General features: G+C 46.8%; 1 protein-coding gene across 1 annotated transcript; it reads left to right on the top strand.

Moving 5' to 3' along the window:
* The first annotated feature begins 16,585 nt into the window (after window positions 1-16,585).
* LOC104169382 (heparan-sulfate 6-O-sulfotransferase 2) lies at window positions 16,586-18,357 on the top strand. Its single transcript, XM_009710285.1, has one exon. It carries the CDS (start codon window positions 16,602-16,604, stop codon window positions 17,340-17,342), a length of 741 nt encoding a protein of 246 aa, XP_009708587.1. The 5' UTR covers window positions 16,586-16,601; the 3' UTR covers window positions 17,343-18,357.
* Window positions 18,358-21,502: the final 3,145 nt, after the last annotated feature.

Raw genomic sequence — 21,502 nt, 5'->3', positions numbered from 1 at the left:
CTTCAGGTTCAAAACCCAGTGTAATTTTGTGGGAATGAATTGTTCAGATAAATTTGGTAGAGCACAGTTTCTTAATCTGCTAAATGGGAAAAGACACTGCAGCCTGGTGATTATTGGATTTTGTGCAATTTGGGAAGAAATTAGATTGGTTTAGATTAACCCCTCCAGGGATGGACACCTAGGAAGAGGCTGTTGTCTCTCAGACAGTTGATTTTCAGGTTTATTTATCGTAGCAATCTAGCTGCCGGTGTGACTGAGAGCAGAACCTGCGCCGCCGCTGCGATACACTGCTTCATGCTCCGGAGCGCCTGTTTGCTGAGTTCAAATGAGAAAGCATCGATCTGCCACAAACCAGGCTGCATACCCCAGCATTGGTGGCATCGGCTAGTGGTTTGGCTGCTCTCCCTCAGAACCAAATACCCAGGTGGGTTTCCCTGAGTGTTCAGAGGCTCACTGGAAGGTGTTCATGAAGGCACCTGTGCTCCAAGGCAAGCCCTGCCCTTGGGTCCCTCCAGCTCCCTGAGCGCCTTGTTTGGCTGCCTTTAGGAAGAGATTCTCCAAATGGGCTCAGAGGACCACCACAGGTCTTGCCATCTTCGCCTCTGGATGCCAACCTGTTGCTGGATTAAGTGACAGCAAGCAAATCTACGTGCAAGAGTCAAAACCCACGTGGCAAATGCTTTTCTGGCTAGCGGGGTGAGCCAAGCATCTCTAGCCGTCTGCAAAGCTGGCGTCAGCCCCTCCACCTCTGATGCTCCACTCCTGGACACGTTTCAAAGCAAAATGGGAAAAGTTTGGGGTCTGAAGGGGCTGTGCAGCGTGTCCCCTTGTCTGGTCTTTGCAGGAGTACTTTCACATCCCAGGGATGTCTGCACAAGGATGAATCGTGAGAGCAAAGCCAGCGTTAGCAGTACTGTCCCTGCATGGGGGCATGACGAGAGGGGTGCCCATCCTCACGGACCTAGCTGGAAGCCAGCCTGGTGCTGACATTGAGAGAAGGGGTTATGACTCAGTACTGTGCGCAGCGATAGGAAATGTTCAGCATATTATATTCTGGGACACCTTCCCAGAAAACATTTCCTCATGGTAATTACAGCAGTGATGCTGTAAGCCCCGGCAGCGGCTCCCCTTTGCGGTAGAGGAGATGAATGGAGCGGAGTATCAGGAAAGCTTTCTGAAATTCAGTTTGGCCATAGCCTATATAATCAAGAGCCCATTCAACGAGGGCATCGTGTGCTCTTCAGTGTGATGGGGCATAGCCTGGCCGCGCACAGCAGGGAGTGACAGCTGAGAGCTCACCGTGTTTGCTGCTTGAACTCCGGGGATGCTGCTGCAGCTGTCCCCCAGCAGTCGCTGGACCCACACCCTCTCCTAGTGCCTTGTCTGAACTGGATTATAAACTCCTCAAAGCAAGAACCACATTTGCTATGGTGATGTAAATCCTGGAGATGAGTGTTCACCCACTTCGTTGTGTTCAGCATGGGGTTTACAGAAGAAATGTACAAGACACAGGGCAGACCCAGCCCGAGCTGGGTCTGCTCTAGGCTCTGGCTACATCCATTGCTGGATAATGCTCGGACACATCTGAACATGCATTTGTAGAGTTGTGGTCAACTGAAAGTGGCCCCAGGTCCTCCTTGTCCTCCTCCACGTCGTGTGACACGATGTTCCCCTGTGTGGCTCCTGTTTCTTGAATTATATTTTATTTTTTATAAGTGGGGGGAAATAAGCATGTGAAAGTGCAACTCTGGTCATAGGTACTGTTTTTTTGACAGGATGGTAGACCAGCAAGGATGAATGGAAAAGCTGCTGGCTTTGCTCCTCTCTCATCCTCTGGTGATGTGGGACTGGGCACTGATGGATCCTGAAGGGACACTCATGCCATCCTGTCCCTTCCCCTTGGGGATGCCCTCTGGGAGGACTGCTGAATACACCAGAGGGGAAGAGGAGGAAATCTGGGGACTTATAACTGATGGGAGTGGGATTTGCTGAGGAAGACGCTGAGATAAACAAATTAAGTCCTTCATTGAGATAGAGGTAACAAGGTCACCTCTTTGCTCCCTCGAGTAGGACAGTTCCTCTTCAGCCACCTTTCATCCCTTCATCCTTTTTCCAAGGCCAAGTGCTCTCCAGCTTCATACCTGCCATGCTTTTGGGGTGCATAGAGTTGTTATGCTCCTTTGTGTTTCCTCATTGGAAACGCACTGTGCGTTTGCTTGGAGGAAGACGATTTGCATTGAGTTTCTATTTCCAAAGCTGCGCTCCCAGCATCGGAAGGGTTGCGGTGGTTCCGATGGGTAGGGGAGATGCGGTAGAGGCAGGACTTGATGCTTGCTGATTGGTGAACTGTAAATTTGAGCTGGAAAATGTGGCTGTACTGTAAAATTCAGGACACCATCTGTTTCATTGCTTGCTTGCAGTAACATTTGTACTTGATAATTAAAATGTCACACACATTTTTAGCCAGAATAATCCATGGAAGAGTAGAACTGTGTCTTCTGAAAATCATTCAAGAGATGCTCGAGATAGGAATGATGCTGTTTTGAACCATCTCTCACTGCTTATAGAGTAGTTTTGCCTTTTCTTTTTTTCCTCCATATTTTGAGAAGGAGGTTAGAGGAATGGGAACAATGGCAGATCCTTTTGGAAAGAGCTGTGAATCTTAGTGAAGAACCCTGGATATAACGTGGTTTGTTTTGCTTTAGGTTGGTCATGCTGGGGCTGGGCTGGTGGTGTCTCTCCTGTTTTTCTTCTGGCAGTGGTGGGTTAGCTTTGGCATCAGCTGAAATCAGCTTGTTTTTAAGGGTATCTCAGCTGACTTAAGACTTTTCCTCCAGCAGGTGTGACTGAGGGTTCGAAGTGCTGCCTGCTTGGTTGGCTGTGGATGGTGAAGGCTGGGAGCTCAGCTCCTCGGAGCAGAAGGGTCAGGACTCAAGGATCACGGCGATGGATCTTGATCCATGCTTGTGTTACCTTCACTGTGAGAGAGCCAGAACAAAAGGCAAAGCAAGTAGCACTGTTCATGGGCAGTGGAATCGAGTGCTTTTTGCATAGCCATGCCAGCCCGCACCCCTTCAGGTGGTGCAGAGGGGAGCTGGGCTCCTCTCCTTACCAAACCCAGGTTGCTGCAGCTCTTCTTTGCGGTGGCTTCAGTCCAGCTGCCAATTTGGCTGAAGTTTGCTTCACGACACTGAAAAGATGCAAAAATGGAATTTGCTTTTGGTTGTCCGAAAATAGGACTTTGAACATCTTAATTCTACAGATTAATTAACAATAGAGGAAGCATCTGAAATCCATAAAGATGCAATGTGCCCTAGCTAATATCTGTGCTGAATGTGCTGTCACTGACCCCAGGAAGGCATTTGATGAGGTTTTGCCAGCTCAGTCTCTGGTTCCCAGGCACATCACACACTTGGACTGTGTTAGATGGTCCTCCTCCGAGCACAATGCGATGGACGTGTCCCTGTGTTGGTTCAGGGTTGTATAAGAGGCAAAAGGGGCATTTTCCATAAATGTGGCTTTCTAAGGGCATCATCTTAGCTAATTCAGACTAAGTAAAATACGCTTTTCCTAAATATATGGGGCGAAACTAGTGGACATGGGAAATGGGATGTTCTGCACATCTTGTAATGTTTACAAAGTCTTGCTTGCTTAGCTGCTGTAAAACCCCTCCCAGCTGAGCTTTGACACAACAAATACATCTACGGAGTTTTGTTAGAAATGCACTCTGCTATTCCATGAAAATTTTAAATCCAGTTATGTCAACTATGTGTGAATAAGATTTTTAAAATCCTGGTCTGCTGGGAGACATTTGAAGCTCACAGCTTTACGGTGCATCGGTGTGTGCTATCAGTAACTAGTCAAGATTAAAGATGACGTCTGCAGAGGAACTGCAGCGAGTACTTCGGAAATGCTTGCCAGCCAGGGAGGTGCTTTCTGGGCTGTCTCCTGGCTTAAATCAAATATTTTTATGACGTCCCAGCATCCGTGCAGACCTTCTTGTACATCAAAGCTCAAGACGTATCCTTGCAGGATCGGGTCCTGTGCTTCTGCCAGGAGACTGTATTGTAATGTGTGAGAGAGGGTTTAAAATATTCTAATTGTCTGCTCTGAAATTACAGTTTTGTTCCCTGGAGTAGAAAAGTGAGTTTAAATCATTAATGCCACAAGTCTCAGTGATGATTACGGAAATGTTTGCGAGTGACTCAATCAGTATAGTTTGTCTAAGTGGCCCATTTTAATATTATTGCACTGATTAAGTTTTCTTAGCTAATATGTGTTTCATTTCCAATTCAATTAAATGAGAATCCCCTTCCATTACATGATATTACTGAAGTGCCCTAGTGGGGCAAGAGCACACTTGGTATTTTCAATTGATACAGATTTCTTCATTATACAGTCTCATGGTGCTAAATGAAATCAATGAAATCTGAAATTAAAATTGTAGCAAGTTGAAGCTGTAAATACATTGTCCGTTCCTCAGTCCATCTTTGAGCAGTAGGCTGAGAATATATTCGTATCAGTTCATGAATTAAATTTCAAATACATTTTCAATGGGTGCCTGCCTTTGACAAAATTTTAGAAAGCCTGGGAAGGATTTTCCTTGGATTTCTGTATGCCAAATAATTATGATAAGCAAACTGTAAGTTGCATTAATGTGCCTTTTTTTAATATGCTGTATGTCCTTGCTTTAGCTTTTAAAAGCACTTTCGTGTAACCTATCATGGGATATATTAACTGGCATACAGAAGATTATCTGCAAATGGCTTGTGAAGGAATTAACATCAGCCTTACATTTTTTCACATGAGCCAAACCTCCTCCTTTTATGTATTATTGAAGAGAGTTGATTTAGCTCTGATATAGTAACAAATGATTTTATAAATACCTCTCTGGAGTTAATTCCCCATTGTGGGATATGCAGAGCTGTTGGAGCTGATCATATGATCTTTTTCCTGAGTGCTTCAAGATTTCCCCAGCGTTGAGACGGGGATGTTCAATAGTACATACTTTCATATACAAAGGAGTTGGAAGGCGTGTTACTACGATTCAGGCAGCGATTAGGAAATTGCAATGAGTGCTCAGGAAATACGATAAATCACAACTTCTAAATACACATTCATACGTTCATGAAAAAGACAAATGTATGCATCAAGCGGAGACGGGAGCCCTCTACACCCTCTTGCTTCTAAATCGTCTTAACAACAAAACTTGCAAGTGATGCACAGAGGGTTCAGCAATCTTCTGCTTCATGTACACTAGCCAACGTGCACCCTTTGGGTGGCTGGTGGGTGGCAGGACGAGTGTCCGCAGCCCCGGGTGACACCGGGCAGGTTTGGCACGGGAGCCCGTGTCTCACGTTTCTGCTTTTGTGCCGCTCCACATGACCATGTGTTCAGCTCTTGCCCTCCGCTTGCACGCTCCAGGCTCAGCAGAGGCTGTCTGAAGTATTGATTTTATTAATTATTAAAAGTATTTTCATCTAGTTAGAGAGTATGTGGCTTAGCGTATTTAAGACATAGATAAAATGTGTATGGATATAAGGATAAAGCTTTTTTCTTTAATACTAAATATATGCTTTTTATAAACAAGAACCTGGATTTTATTTTTTTATAATATAATAAATATTTTAGCATAGTTATTCTGGCTCCATAAGTGCAATGAAAATGTTAGCCTTGGCATATCAATCGTGCTTTACAGATGACTGTAATTTCCTGAATGTCAGAACTCCAAATTTTCCTACTAAGCAAACTTTTCAGTGGCAAAATAGATTTCCTCCATAATATATCACTATGTGCAAGAAAAAATGAAATCTTTATGTACTATATTATGAATCAATGAGGCATTAAGATTCTTGGAAGGGTGAGTGGACTCTGGAAAATGAAAAACTGCCACTATTCCCTCTCTGTAAACCGCTTCTTATGGAGTGCAGGCTTTGCAAACCCCTATCTTCGCTGCCACAGAAATATCAGTTACAAGTTGAAACCAATTCCTGCAACAGCGTTTAGATAGGGTAAATACTGTTGTAAATATGTGATTTATAGCAACATCCTGTGGTTATTCACCAGCTCTTTTGCAGTGGCCTCGTTTTTGCTTTGGGAGGTCTGCTGTGCTTTTTAATGAAACCATAAGAACTCTGCGAATGGGGAGGTGCTGTACCAGCCCTGGAAGATGCTGTGTGCCTGCCGTGGTTCAGCCCCAGCCAGCGACTGAGCACCACGCAGCCCCTCGCTCCCTCCTCCCAGTGGAAGTGAAACTCGTGGGTTGAGATAAGAACAGTTTACTAACTAAAGTAAAATAACATTTTTGATGATGATGAAAGAAGTGTTACAAGCAAGGGGAAGTAATCTGTTGAAGGGTCTGGAGCACAAGTCTGATGTTGAGCTGCTGAGGGAACTGGGGGTGTTCAGCCCAGAGAAAAGGAGGCTGAGGGGAGACCTACAACTGCCTGAAAGGAGGGTGTAGTGAGGTGAGGGTCGATCTCTTCTCCTGGGCAAATAGTGACAGGACAAGAGGGCATAGTCTGAAACTGCACCAGGGGCAGTTCAGGCTAGAAATGAGGAGTCATTTCTTCACAGAAAGGGTCGTTAGGCATTGGAACGGGCTGCCCAGGGAGGTGGTGGAGTCACCATCCCTGGAGGTGTTTAAGAAAAGACTGGACGTGGCACTTAGTGCCATGGTGTAGTTGACATGGAGCTGTTAGGGCTAAGGTTGGACTTGATGATCCCAGAGGTCTCTTCCAACCAAATTGGTTCTGTGAATATAACCAAAAAACAAATGACCAAGAAAAGGCAAGTAATGCACAATGCAGTTGCTCACCACCCCCTGACCGATGCCTGAGCAGCAATCGGTGCCTCTTGGCCAACTCCCCCCAGTTTCTATACTGAGCATGATGTTCTATGGTGTTGAATATCCCTTTGGCTAGTTTGGGTCAGCTGTCCTGGCCATGCTCCCTCCCAGCTTCTTGTACACTTGATTGCTGGCAGAGCATGGGAAACTGAAAAATCCTTAACTTAGGATAAGGGCTACTTAGCAACAACAAAAACATCAGTGTGTTATCAACATTATTCTCACACTAAATCCAAAACACCCTGTACCAGCTACTACCCAGAAAATTATCTCTATCCCAGCTGAAATTAGGACAGTGCCATAGCTCTGGGGTTACAGGGATGGTTCCTCATGCTGGGAGTAGGAAGGCCCTCCTGGTACTCTGTAGGCTTCAGAGCTTGATTTTTCAACAAACATCACTCACTCCTTGACTTTTCCTAATGGAATTAGGGGCAAAATTCAGCTCTGCATCCTGTTTTGTCAGGGATAATCACCCTTAGCAAGAAAGGCAAGACCTTGCGTGCTGCCAAGGCCAGTGTCACAAATCCAGTGTCACCCATACTGCAGCTCATCATCTAGCAAGAAGGAAGCATGGCACTCTCTTGTGCTGAGGCTCCTCTGCCGCCTTCTTTCTCCTTTCCTTGGGTTTTACCTCCCATGTGCAGCTCGGAGGGGTCTCGGCACCACTGCTGTCCTCCATCCAGATGCACCTATCATATAATTAAACTAAAGAGGTAGGAAGCTTTGCTGCTCTGGGCAGGTTGTGGTGGGAGACAGGTGTTTCCAAAGGGCAGTTTGGTCCTTTTCCCAGCAGGTCGGGTGGGTGGAATGGGTCTGGGCCCCTCTGCCCAGCGTTGCCACCTTTTCCCATGCCAGGCTCCGGAGCGGAGGCGGTGGATTTGGGACTGGCTCCAGTGGCTGAGTCACTCTTATGTTTGCTGAGTCTAAAAACAGAAACTTGCTTCTCTTTTTATGCACCGCTAAAAAAAAAAAAAAAAAAGTAAAAAGGCCACTGTTCTTGCTGAATTGGTTGTGAGCAAGGGTATCCTGCAGAGATCTTAATAATATAGGCAATTATGAAATTAATACCACTCTGGCAAATCTGCAGGGCAGCTCTCCCCTCCGCAGGCAATGCTGTGGACAATTAGTTTGTGCGTGAGGGTAGCTGAGAGCGTGTGTGAGGCTGCATATTTTTTACTTATTTAAAGCCTTATTTTCATTATCTTTGTGTGCATGTGCCATGCCTGCATATATATGAACCGGTACCTTGAGCTGCAAAATCTTAAATCGTTGCCTTCCTCTGTGCCTGAAATGCCTTTTTTTTTTTTTTTTTTCGCAGCTCTTTCCTATTTGATAATTTCATGGGCAATGATGGGCTGGTGTAATTGCTGTTCTTGCAAAATCCAGCTCCTTTTTATGGGTTCCTCTGGCACTTTTCTCCTGCTGCCGTTACTGTGGGTAGGCTGTTGGCTTCCTACCCCCACCATTAGTGTTTCTAGACAAAACATCTCTGTGATTCATTGGGTGCTGATAGAAGTGAAAACATAATGATTACTTAGAGGAAATGTAAATTTACATTTGCCAACGGCTTTAATTCACAGTTCTGAAATACTTATCTCCTTTCCTCCCAGGCCCTTGTTCGGAGCTAATGCATGATTCTCCCGTGCCACCCTGAGACCTGGAGTAGAGTATGGTCTGCATGCTTGTAGTTTTGCAGGCTGCTGGAGAGAAAAGCGATGTTTGTTCTTCCTCCTCCTTCTCTCCCTCCCCATAATATTTATACTTCATGTCTTTAATGAAGAAGTCATTTGTTCATCTAGATTTTGCTGTACGTTGAATTTTGGATGAGGTGGAACTGGAAGTTTAGTTTAATTGAAATGATGGAATGAAGAGAGGTTTTGTAGCAACAAGTAATACCCAACCTTGGGTCTGTTTGCTCGGCGGGAGCTGCACTGAGGCCCTTGGGGAGAGGAGAGGAGAAGGGGAGCAGACCTGCTCTGATAACCCTGCTCCATGCTCACCTCCTTGCCGTGCAGCCTCCGTGGGACACTGGGCATGAGATCTTCTCCCTGAAGCTCCCAGGGAGCATGACAGCCCCCCTTTGCTCCTCGCCCACTCTGAGATGGGGCCCATTGCCCTTGGCTGTGGGGCTGGGAGCAGAGGGGAGCGCTGTGGGAAGCCCATGGGTGATGCTTCTCGGCTGCTGCCATTGCCATCCACATCACTGCTGCGAAGCATCTGGGACTGATCTGGAGTAGATGCAAACATTTGATTCCCAGTGCTGCTCAGTGAGCTTGCCAAATATTTTGGCCTCATCTCTGCAAGCTGTGCTGTAGGAGCAGCTCTCGGCAGGGAAGATGTATTCCTGTTTTGGGGAGAGTTTCCAAGCATGCATGGTTGAGGTAGGAGAGGCTGTCAGCAGGATGCTCACCCCTGTCCTTTTAATTGTGTCTCTAGGTGACAAAGTTCGTTAAGGATCAGGATGAGTCACAGTATTAAATAAACGTTTTGCCTCTCTCTGAGCAATCTCCAAACAGATGCCTGCCTCCAACAAATGAGGTGGCAGGGGTATTTCTCTTGGAGGAACAATTTGTGGTATTAGCAAATCAAATTCTCAGTGGGCCACTCTTGATGGGAATTAACCTCACCTACTGGGAGTGAAGCACTCTCGGCACCCAGCGTGGCGTAATTGAGTTTGACTTCTCATAGAGACGTGGTGGGCATGATTGATCGGCGGGGAGACCCTCTGCCAAAGGTTAAAATCCATCGGCAGCTTTGGAGCTGTGCAGAGAGGGTTTCTAAGAGCAGAACAAGAAACGTGAGACTGGTGCACCTTTGCGTTCCTAACCTTCCATCGTTGTCTGCAACTTTGCTGTCACATTATCCCAAGCAGAGACATTTTGTGAGCGGTGCAGGGCGAGGGAGGAGTGCAGGAGCCTGCCTTCAGCAGAGTTTCGGTTCACTGCGGGGAGCGATGGAGAAGGGGATGGGATCTCGGACCTGTGCAAGGGACCACTGTGCAGGGGCATCTTCCTCTGGTCGGATGAGCTGTGTGAGAGAAGTTGCCATTCCAAAAAAACCCCAAATTTCTCAGCTTTTAAAAGAATGAGTATGTGACTACCTTTTTATAAATGAGCTCTGTAGATTTTTATTCAGCAGCATTGAGCGGTTTATGGGGAGGGCGGGAAGGAGACCGATTGTCCATGTGCTGCTCGCCGGTTCTGGTGATTGTGCATTGTTTCTGGTGCCGAAGCATCAACCCTATGATTATTTTTCTTTTTTCGGTAGCTCAGTCCTTAATCCTCTGCATCATATGCAGAATCTCTGCTGCAGGGTTTTAGTTCATTTTATTTGCTTTTCTGCTGGATGTGGTACATATCTGGTCTGTCCCTTTGCTCAGCCCATTCAGAGGGAACTTTCCTTTCAAAACGTCCCTCTTAACCTGGAATGTAATTTGATTTCACACTACTCTGTTAATGTACCACAAAGTCCCTGGCCTGGGGAAAAAAATCCCCCAGAATAGGAACCATTCCCAAATTTCCCTTCCTCCCCCGTCTGTGCCCAAAGAGATGGAGACTCTTGTGTAAAACTTTCTCCCATTCATTCCACAAGCCCGTCTGCAACTCCAAACCATCCTAGCCAGGCTTGCCATCTGCAGCTTGACCTAGATACAAACTAGAGTGCTTGAGCCAGCTTAAAGGCTAGCCTTAGTTTTGCTGGGCGAATGGGACTGCCCCAGTACGTTCCATGGAAATTGTAGCTCTGCTTCCTCAGCCGTGTGCTAAAACTGTATTTTCCTGGGTTAGTTTGCACAGACCGGGGGGCAGGTCGGGATGTTCCCGGGGCTGTGATGCTCCCTGTGCAAAGGCTGTAGGTTTCTCACCGTCTGTAGCCTACAAAGCTCATCTTGCTATAGCCTCATTTCTCAGCAGAAATGGGAAAGGTCACTCAGTCCCTCACCTACTGATCCATACGCTAATGGATGTAATGGTGAGTGGATGTTTAGCTTTCAGCCCCTCTCTCCAGCTACTTGCCTCATAGCTCCATCAAGGCAGGCTCAGGTTTCCAGGCTGAAGGCATGGCAGCTGCCAGCGTCTGACCTCCAGCCTTCCTCTACCTCAACAAGCAATTAAACAGCGTGACAGCCTCTGTCCTCTGGCAGGGATCAATACTGCTCAGACTTGGCACCAGCGGGAGTTTTGACCTGAAGGGACTCAGACGTGCCGAGCTGAAGCCAGCCTTAGTTGTGGTCCTCATGGAGATGGTACCTGTTTGGACCCCGTAGCCGTTGCTTAGAGCCTCTCTGTCGGGGTTAAGGTGCCCTGGGAGCACATACAAGAGTTAAAGCTGCTAGACAAGAGTTTGCTGGTGAGCTTTTGCCTCCGGCCCACAGCTCACTGCTTTCAGGCCCTTAGAATGGATGCTAAGCTGCTCTGATGGTCTGTTTTGCCAAGCCTTTTGTGGCAGGAGAACTTGTGGCACAGCAAAGGAGGAGCAAAGGGAGCTGCAAGCCTTCCCCACGTGCTCCATCCGCAGGTTTGACCATAACCCTTTCTCTCCACATTGCCTGGGTTGTTGCTGCTTTGCAGTCCTGCTTTGCCCAGCGGGGCAGTTGGATTGGGATGAGAGGTACTCTTACTTTGGGAGGTTCTGACTCATTTTGATGCTTAAGCAAAGTCACCCCTTCCTCATCTCATGTCAGCAGAGCAGGTCCGCACACGATGAGCCTCCTGAGCACCACGGCGTGGGTAGCTGTGCATCCCTTCTCTGGCAGCTTCTGAAGGCTCTGAAGGCTCTGGCTTTACTCTGTGCTGTCATCCCCTGGGGTTTCACACCTCCTCACTTTGACTTCAGTTTTATTTTTTTTTCTTTAATGTTGCTTTTAGAAGCTTGCTACAAGGATGCTTTTAAAAACAATCATTAGATTGGAAAAAAGGATTCTCATTCAACCTCTGTGCTGGGCAGAGGTGGGGAAGGGGCTGGCACAGATGCACTATGTGACCACAAAATTATCCTTCAAAGCAAGCAGATGGCTCAGTCTCAATAAAGCCCCCAGAGGAATTCACAGAGGTCTTTGTGGTTTCAGTTTGCTTCGTATCTTCTCTGGGGGCTGTGCAGGAAGGAGAGAGGGGGCTGCCCTGGGCTGAGGAACCAGACAGCTGAAAGCAGGTCTGTCCACTGACAGCACACGTTTCCTGGTCCCTTTCAACAAAAACAACATCTTATCTTAACAAAAGTCATCTCATAGCAAAAATGGCAGGCAGGGCTTGCTCTGTGCCCTCAACCCAGCACGCATTGCTCCCATGTGGGGTCTCTGGGATGCTGACATGGGTAGCAGCGCTTGTGCAGGAGGAAGAGGATAGGGCATCTTCATGACTGTCCAGTTTATTACAGTGCCCTGGGACCAGCCACCGGGCATTCACGTGGCAGCACCACTGCCCCAGAGATGATGCCCATGCTGGGTCAGTCAGAGGGAGCTGCGGTTCTGGCCCATGGGTGAAACATGGCTTTCTTGGCACCGTGGTGATGCCGGGACAGCATGGCAGCTGGCATGCCAGGAGGATGTAGCATGAGGGCTGGCATTGCTGCGGTTGTCGGGAGGCTGAGCACGTCTCTCCACTGTCCACCCCTGGCTTCCAGCACATCACCCCACCTGTCTCTGCCATTTTCCCATTTTCTTTGTCCCACCCATGGGTAGAAGCGTCAAAGCACCAAGAAAGCTCAGCTTTCACACCCCAGCAGAGTGAGACATTAGCTGGACGTTTATTTGAGGGGAGCTTCTGACCTTTCCTGAGGTCCTCGGTGGTAATGGATTATGTGCAAGTAATTCACAGCTCCCAAAAACACTCTGTCTTCAACCTCGCAGTGATGTGATAAGCAGAGCAGACGATGCAGCATGGGGAGCAAACTCAACGTTGTGGGACTGTTCGGTCCCCACGTTTCTCGGGGAGTAGCTGTGTGCAGGAAGATACCAAAAGCAAGTGACTGTCAGACCATCTTGCCTTCCTGGTGGCTCCAGGGTCAACCTACTTTCTGAGTTGCCCGCAAGCTCCGTTTGTTCTCTGCTTCATAGGCAACCAGCTCAACTTTATTAGAATCCCTGTGTTTCTGATGAGTGCAGCTCTTTAAGTCAGCGGGATGATTCACAGTAAAGTTTGAGCTCTACCTGCGAACATGTTGTCTTTGGCTCTGAAGCACAAGCTTCAAGGAATGGGCAAGAGCTCAACACCCCTGTGTTAAGACAGCAGAAAGAACAAGCTGTTACGTACAGAGCTAAAAATAATTGCAAAGCTTTGAGTCTTCCTCCCAGTTGCAGCAGAAGGATGCTCATAAGCACTGATGACCGAATCCATCTCTGGCACGGCTCTGACTTGACGATGCATTAAAGCTTTTGTGAGTTTTTGAAGCTCAGTTCAGATAAATGCAGAGCAGCACGGCTGCTTTTCTGGAGCTGCCATGAATTCTAACTTGGATGAGAGTGGCTTGGGGCAAACCCAAAGCTGGTGTTCCCAAAAGGAATGGCACCTTTTCCGGTAGAATTTTAACAGGGAAACTTAAGGAGAGAAATGCACAAAATAGCTGAGATTGGCCCAGCAGCTGACAAAGCATCTCTCTCTAAGTCTTGTCTTGAAAGCAGAATTCATCTGGAAAATAACAAGATGGTGTAAATAACAGCCACGAACCTATTTGCAGGGGGCTGTGCTCAGGCCAGGTAGCATATGTGCTCCGTCTGGAGCATCCCATAAGCATCCCTGTCGATGGCCTGGCTTCCTGAGCACGGGGTGCTGGAGGGAGCCCAGATACCTCCACGTTCACGGCAGAGTCCAGTGAAGATCTTTACTCAGCCTCCTCTCCCCAGTCTCCCTTGTCTGCACCATTTTTCCCCTGGTAGGCACTGATGGAGATATCTGCACGGATGAGGCCATCGGCCACCTGAGGTGATGGTGATCCATTACAATGCAGTTTCTTCCACCAACAGACAAGTTTTTATTCATTCTTTTGTTTTTACAACAGCAGCCAAGGGAGGCACTTTGTCACCGCCTGCGACCAAAGAGCACAAAGGGATAGTGGCTGAAGAGTTTGAGCTATAATAAAATGCTCGCTGTATCGATCTTGGCTCAGGATTTGTTTTCCTTCTTGCATTAACTCCTCATTGATTTCTGTGATGACCTTAGAGCGTACGGTTTGGTTGGCCTTCTCTCTCAACCAGCAGCACCTTCTTGCCTGCACCCCACTCCCCTCCCAGCCTTGCCGAACTGCTGATGGGCCAGGTTGTACAAGGTGCTCTGGGATAAGCAGAACTTTGCTTTTGCCTCCTTGATCTTCAGAGGTTTGTTGCTATATGTTAGTTGCTATAGTTAGTATAGAGGTTAGTACTGTATGGCGCTAACTTGTTATTGCTTGAGGGTTGGGTCATTATTTTAGTGCAGTATCTCAATAAACTAGATCCAAGGATGAGGAGTCCTAGCAAGAGTTAAAGAAGGGGCTTGGGTTTGCCCCAGAGATGATGCGTTTCCCCGTGTCAAGGACCCCAACAAGGCTGTGTCCTTGCTGCATCAAAGGAGCCTGCTGCACAAGCATGACCAGGGACAGCTCCTGCTCGTCAGGGTGGTGGGTTGGGGTGATGGTGCTCATGAAAAGCCCTTTCCTTTTGCCAGGTTGGGTTCTCCAACGCTGCCAGAGACCTGCTGAGATAAGACAAAACAAAACCCTTCGCTTCTTTACAAGGGACAATGTGAGGTTGGCAGCTGCCGCTCCAGGTGCACAACCTGAAAGTGAGCTTTGTCCTTGCACCCTCTTAACTCCAGCTCTCACTGTGGAATCGTTTAATGGCACTTTTGGGAAAAAGGACCTTCCTCAGGGTCATGGCGGGGGCTTTGGCTCCCTTTGCCAGTGTGAATCTGTGGCCAAAGCCGTTGGAGCTGGGGAGGTGGCAGCAGTGCCTGGGTGAGCGTGGGGACAGTGATAGTGCTGATTGCGGTGTCCTGGCTCTCCGAGCGTGAGGTGCCGTTGTGTCCAACCACTGATGCTGTACTGGGCTCCTTGGCTTTATTTTGTTTTGCAAGTGTATTGTACTTGCTACTTATTTAATTATTTATGAGCTTGGATGCTCTAAATGGGAAGAGGAATGGCAACTCTCCAGGTTTCCTTTCCCTTGTGCTGTTGGATGCTTTTGGTGCTTGTGATTCACTTTTTAGTCCACCCAGAGACAATTTTCTGTAAAACATTGACATCTAGTGGCTTTTCTGCCGAAGGAAACGATAGGGAACAAAAGATTGGCTGTGGGGTGGCCATTCATGATGCCACTTGGGAAAGCAAATGAATGTCCCTTTTCCTCCTTTTGCAGCACCGAGGACGTGGCGATCACACCCCGGGGGCTTGGGGCTCCCAGGCACACACTCCTCGGTGTCCTCGTCCTGGAGAAGTGGCCTTGCCTGGCAGAACAATTTGCTTATTGGGCTACTTTAATTCCATTTGCGTAAGCAGATGGCTGGTATCCTGACAGTGTACCTCCAGCATCATCACTGAAGTAGTGGTCATATTAAAGGAGGTGCAAAGAGCTTAGTGTGTATGGCTTCAGGCTGCCGACGGTGGACAACATGGTGTTTGACGATGGATATTAATGTGTGACCCAGAGTGATCTCTTAATGTTATATGTAAGGTTGAGCTTGCAGCTTTTCCAGCTGGTGGCTTGATGGGGTTCCCTGCGGCAGCGTGTCCCCAACATGTGCCACCATCCTGTTGCTTCAAACCGAAGCCAGCACCTGCCTTGGAAATGTTTTCTCTTACAAAATGCTGTAACGCGTCCTTTAATTTCCTGTTATTCACTTATCTCTCCTCTCTTATCGTTGCAGTCCTGTATCAGGTGAAGGCAGGAGGATAAAACAGGATATGTATGGGCTTTTCCAAGATCCTCATTTCAGTGCAAGTGGTTGGGGCTTCTGGGCACATCCTGTTTATCTGGCCTGTGAAAGGAAATGTCTTGTAGGAAATGTCTTCCTCACAGGTGTAACACTGCTCTGGGGATCGTGCAGCTGAGACCCACGGCTGCTCATCAGGAAATTGAGGTTGGCCTCTTCTCCCAGGCAACTAGTGATAGGACAAGAGGACATAGTCTCAAGCTGCACCAGGGGAAGTTCAGGCTAGAAATGAGGAGGCATTTATTCGGGCTGCCCAGGGAGGTGGCGGAGCCACCATCCCTGGAGATGTTTAAGAAAAGACTGGACATGGCACTTAGTGCCATGGTCTAATTGACATGGTGGTGTTAGGGCAAAGGTTGGACTCGATGATCCCAGAGGTCTCTTCCCACCAAATTGATTCTGTGAAACGTAGCACAAGCGGCACTTTGCAGACTACGCAAACTTGTCAGTGCAGCTCTGTTGTACAAGGAAAATAAAAAAGCCAGAGCCACCCGTGCCCTGCTTGGGTTGGGGCTTACATGCTAGGGAGAGCATCCGTTGAGGGTGCCTCATGAGAGTGCCTCTCCGCACATGGGGGTGCCTCTCAGCAGGAGCATGTTGCCACATGGGCAGCCCAGCACAGAGGGAAATCTTGGGTTCCCTTCCTTAAAGGCAAAACCCGTTCAGAGGAGACAGATGTGTGCAGGTAGATAAAACCCTTCCTGCTCCCCCCGGGGAATTTGTTCAGCTGTCCTTCACCCCGCAGAGGCGAGCAGGCAGAAGAGCGCTCTGCAGCAGAGCTCCTGAAAGCCTCTTAAGTGCACCTCCAAGTTTCTATTGATTTTGAATGTTAATGCACTGTGTGTTGGAGACACATGGGACTAAACGCTCTGCCTTCCTCTCCCCTTGGCAGGAATTTCTACTATATCACCATCTTGCGTGACCCCGTCTCCCGATACCTGAGCGAATGGCGCCACGTCCAGCGAGGAGCAACGTGGAAGGCATCCCTGCACGTCTGCGACGGCCGGTCCCCGACCACCGAGGAGCTGCCCAGCTGCTACACCGGGGACGACTGGTCGGGCTGTTCCCTGCAGGAGTTCATGGATTGCCCCTACAACCTCGCCAACAACCGCCAAGTCCGCATGCTCTCCGACCTCAGCCTGGTGGGATGCTACAACCTGTCGGTCATGCCCGAGGAGCAGAGAAATAAGGTTCTGCTAGACAGTGCCAAGGAGAACCTGAAGCGGATGGCCTTCTTCGGCCTGACCGAATTTCAGCGGAAGACTCAATATCTCTTTGAGAAGACTTTCAACATGAACTTCATCTCGCCGTTCACGCAGTACAATAGCACAAGGGCCTCCAGCGTGGAGATAGACGAGCAGACTCAGCAGCGCATCGAGGCTCTCAATTTTTTAGACATGGAATTGTACGATTATGCAAAAGACCTGTTTTTGCAGCGGTACCAGTACATGCGGCAGAAGGAGCACCAGGAAGCGCGGCGGAAACGCCAGGAGCAGCGGAAGATCCTGAGGGCGAAGCAAGCGCACCTGAAAGAGCAGGGCGAGAACAGCTCCAGCACTGACTACATAGGGAACGTGGAGCGGTGGCGGCGGTAGTTGGGAAGGGAGGACTCGCCAGACACCGAAAATGCAGCAGACCCTGACCCGACCTGCAAATCGGAGACGACTGAGCAGTCCGAACAAATCACGCTTCTCCAGGGTTTGAAGCAAAAAGAGGTTAAAATGTTGCCTTTGCAGTTGCCTTTGCAGTAAATGTTGTACTGTATGTGGAACACTTAATCTTAACGTGTAATTAAATTGTCCTTTTTAGGTTTGTTGGATTATTTATGAAATACAGGAGCCAAGTAGGCTCATCGGAAGTGGTTGCTTGGACATTTATTTAAAAGAAAAGAAAAAAAAAAATCCTTAAATTAGTTATGAGTACAAAATGGGATGCTGGAAAATGTTTATGATGCTCGACTGAAATCTGTCTGGAAAGCAAACTCATTTCCTAATAACGAGCATTTAGCATACTCTCACAATACAGTATATGAGCAAAACCTTTTCCCTTTGGTTTTATCTTAATTTTATTTTAATAATGTGTTTTCAAGGGCACCAACTGCTTATGATATTTACCAAGTTAATGAATGGACAATGAAGGGAACAATAAAGGTCTAGAAAAAATATTGACTAGTTTTATGTATAATATTGGCTTTTAAAAGGAATAGAAGTAATTTCTCTAGTTATATAAATATTTAAAATTTTAAACTTTTTCTACCTACTGCTGTTTAGACTTTTAAGCTTGGTCTATATCATATTAAAAAAAGAGGAAAAAAAAAAAAAAGACATACATAATTTTCTGAACTCAATGCCAATGTTGAAGACACTGTTTCCAGAATTTTTCAGGGCAGTATGATTTTAACCATTCTGGAAAAGTTACAGCACATTTTCATGTTTGTTTCATAAAGCCTTTTCCAAATTATAATCCTGTGACAGTGTCTCATTTTAAGTCTTTCTTACCCATTAGAATACATAATGCTGAATTTATCATTCCTTAATAATTGGTGGTATAAACTAGATGAAATTATGTTGCAGATATTTGTGTAGTGTCTTTAAAAAGTCATAAAACTCTCTAATCCCAGCAATATTATGAAGAGAATTGTTCAATGGAAGAAGTAGATTTACACTTGAATTAGGATTTACTTCCAGTAAATCTTTGCTACACCAGATAAGAACAGGGCTTTTTTTTTTTTTTTAACTACGCTTTTGAGCCCTTCTTAGCAACGACAGATGAGCGATGACTGAAAATGACGGAAACCAATTTTACCATAGCCATAGTTGTACAGGATGAGAAGGTTGCATGGTGCACGGGATGCAGCAGCTTGCTGCCAGGCAGGCTTTGCTGGGGCGCAGGGTGCGGAGCTGGAGCTGGACCGGGCTCCCCTGCAGTCCTTTGGCCTCACCAAGACCAACAGGGAGAGGAGATGGGGCAGGAGGTGTGAGGGGCTCCTATAAATCTCTATGCAAAAAAATAAAAAAAAAACTCTGCAAGGCTTGGGCTATACATTCAGCAAGTTCAGAAATTTTGTGCGTAGCCTGCAACGCTCCCGAGCTTGGCACTAAATGGCGATCTCAGTGCGGGTGCGTGGTGATGGAGGCATCCGAAAAGGGCACTCTCTGTCCCAATGTACGCGATGCTTACAAGGCTCACTTGCAGTATTACCTTGCGCCTGTAATATTCTATACACCAAGAGGGCAGGGGGACATAAAACGAGGCAGAAGGCTTTAAAAGCATCTTAGGGCTCCATGCCTAAGTAATCTGAAAGTTGTTTTACATCTGATGTTGTATTGCAACCCGGGGGGCAGCAATCCTGCGGGGGGCAAGCAGAGAGCAAAGCAGCAGCAAACCAATACTCTGCGTTAGCAGCTTGGAAAAAGAGAATAACTTCATGTACAGCACTTTTTTTTTCTTTTTAAATGAGAACTGCAGTTGCCAATATGATGTCTTGGTTGTATTTTGGTTTTTACGGGGGAAAATAATTCGCTCTTAAAACTGAAAGGCACTGCTGTAAACAGGACTTAACCGTGGGCGAGCTGGAGGGCCTGTTGCAGAAGGTGCATTTTGTTTTTATGCTGTGGTGTGCATGGTTTACAGAGACTAGTTGCATTTTCTTTGTGTATACTGTTTATTGTATATAGGGGATGTACGAATATAAGGATACCATTTTGTCATAACCATATCAAATTCTACTGATTTCCACTGTAGACGCTGTCTTATTGTGTAGATTTACAGGCCGATCCACTGACTTTGATTGTGTAATTTAACAATAGAACTGATAAATAAAATTTAACTACAGTCTTCTGATTTTCATGTGGTTATTTCTTTATCTGACAACGTGTTGGGAATTGCACGGTTCAGAATGAATGGTAATTTCGATGTGAATGAAATAGTATTTGACAGGCCAGTCTATGAGTTTAAAATCATGGCTTTTCTGAAGTTTATTTAAACTACAGCTTTCAAGGGGAAAGCCACTTTGGACTTTCTCCGGTTCAGGAGTTACTGCAGAGGTTTTGACTGCTTTTCTGAGCAGTCCTCAGAAAAACCAGCTGTGGTTTCTGGTGATTTTAAATATGATTGTCAATGGTCTGCAGGATTAAGGGATTCTTTCTGTGTGTGTACATATATGTGTGTGTATGCATATGATTATTTTTTTTCCGTTACATGATACCCCCCATTTTTGCTCCAGCTGGCTCTGGAGGATGCTGCCTAGACCCTGACTTCAGCGCATCCTGCTGTATCCCTCCTGGGGATGTTTTGAAACACAAAAAAGCTAAACCAGAATTAGATGCAAAAGCAGGTGAGAATGAATTGAACATAATGCCCTAGATCAACTAGAAGAAATGCTTTTTTACAGTTTGGAGGGAGGCATTTTTTTTGTCATGGCTATAAAAGATCAGCAGCCTTGCAGGACTTGCAGCAGGGTGGTAAACCCGAAGGTGTCCAGAGTAGACCTTGCCTTGACCTAGTTGAATTCCCCTGAGAGATGTCCTTCCTCTTGCGAGTACCTGCAGGGGCATCTTATCTCTGTGAGGCTTTTTGGGTCGGGGGAGTGGGGAATGGAGGGATCTGCCAGCGAATCTGTGTGTGACTGACATGGCTTTATATACAGGTCTATTAGCGCACTGAGAAAGCTGCCAGTGGAGCTGCTAATGGGATAGAGGTCATGCAAGATGCTTCCCTGCAACTAAAAAAGCACCCAGCAGTGAAATCTGGCATAAAAGCAATTGGGGTTGCCTTTTGAGAGGGGTACTTTGACAGTTGAGAAAACTCTTTTACTGCGGGAGAGGAAGGATGGAGGGAGGGCGGGATGTGTTTGCACAGACAAACTTCAGAAGCTGAGGAGCTGCAGCAGTGAATCAAGTAGCACTCAAACCCTCCGGTAAGTTTTGAAAAGCCTGGACACGTGTTAAGAAAACACTTCTGAGCACAGAGATGTCTTAAGTTTCCACCAGGTAGGGATGTCAGCAACACCAGTGCTGCCAGCACTGCCCAGGGCAGTTGGTGTGGAGCCAAGGGCTGCTTTGGAGATGGAGATGTGTAGCACTAGAATGTAATGTTAAAGGGAATGGGTTTGTTCATTTTGTCCTCCAAAAGGTTGGAAAGTTGATAGCTGTGAAACCTGCGTGGCCTTGCAAAGTGCTGTATTTGGGACTAGTAGTTTGGGATTAAAACTTTCCTAAAGGGTACCTGGTACATAAGAGTTGTTGGAAGTGAACTGCTCAGCTGATTTTTGTCAATAAACTTTGCAACCTCATTGTATAACATATGATATATTTTAGTATGCTGTAATACAGGTTTGCTTCCAGTTATGTCATTTTTGAGTAAAAGTGAACTAATGGGCTTTTTCATGTAATTTTTAAAATTTGCATGTTATCCAGAATGATCAGAGCCGTGAATAAGACCTGACAGATACCAGTGCAATTGCTGTTTCAGCTCATGAAATCACTGAGGAAAGGAGAAGAAACACTAAGACATCTCCTCTCTTAAATTTCAGCCAGAAATATCAGATAATTGAGGGAACCTGTCAAACTGATGCAAACCTTCAGCTGCAGACCCAGGCTGCCAGGCTGGCCCACGTGCTCCCAGGGAGGCACAGAGAGCAGCTCTGGGTGGAGAGGTCATCTTTACGGAGACGTCTTCTGCAGGAGATTTCCCAAGCAGGTGATTGATTTAAATCTTTCACTTACTAAAAATATCCCCATCTCTGAAGCGTTTG

Source organism: Cariama cristata, unplaced genomic scaffold, assembly GCF_000690535.1.
Source record: "Cariama cristata isolate BGI_N322 unplaced genomic scaffold, ASM69053v1 scaffold9971, whole genome shotgun sequence".
Classification (NCBI taxonomy): domain Eukaryota; kingdom Metazoa; phylum Chordata; class Aves; order Cariamiformes; family Cariamidae; genus Cariama; species Cariama cristata.
This window is presented reverse-complemented; position numbering and strand designations above follow the sequence as displayed.

What these genes read in the sequence shown, in the direction of transcription:
- LOC104169382 (XM_009710285.1), top strand. Translation starts at nt 16,602, where the DNA reads ATGGGACTAAACGCTCTGCCTTCCTCTCCCCTTGGCAGGAATTTCTAC.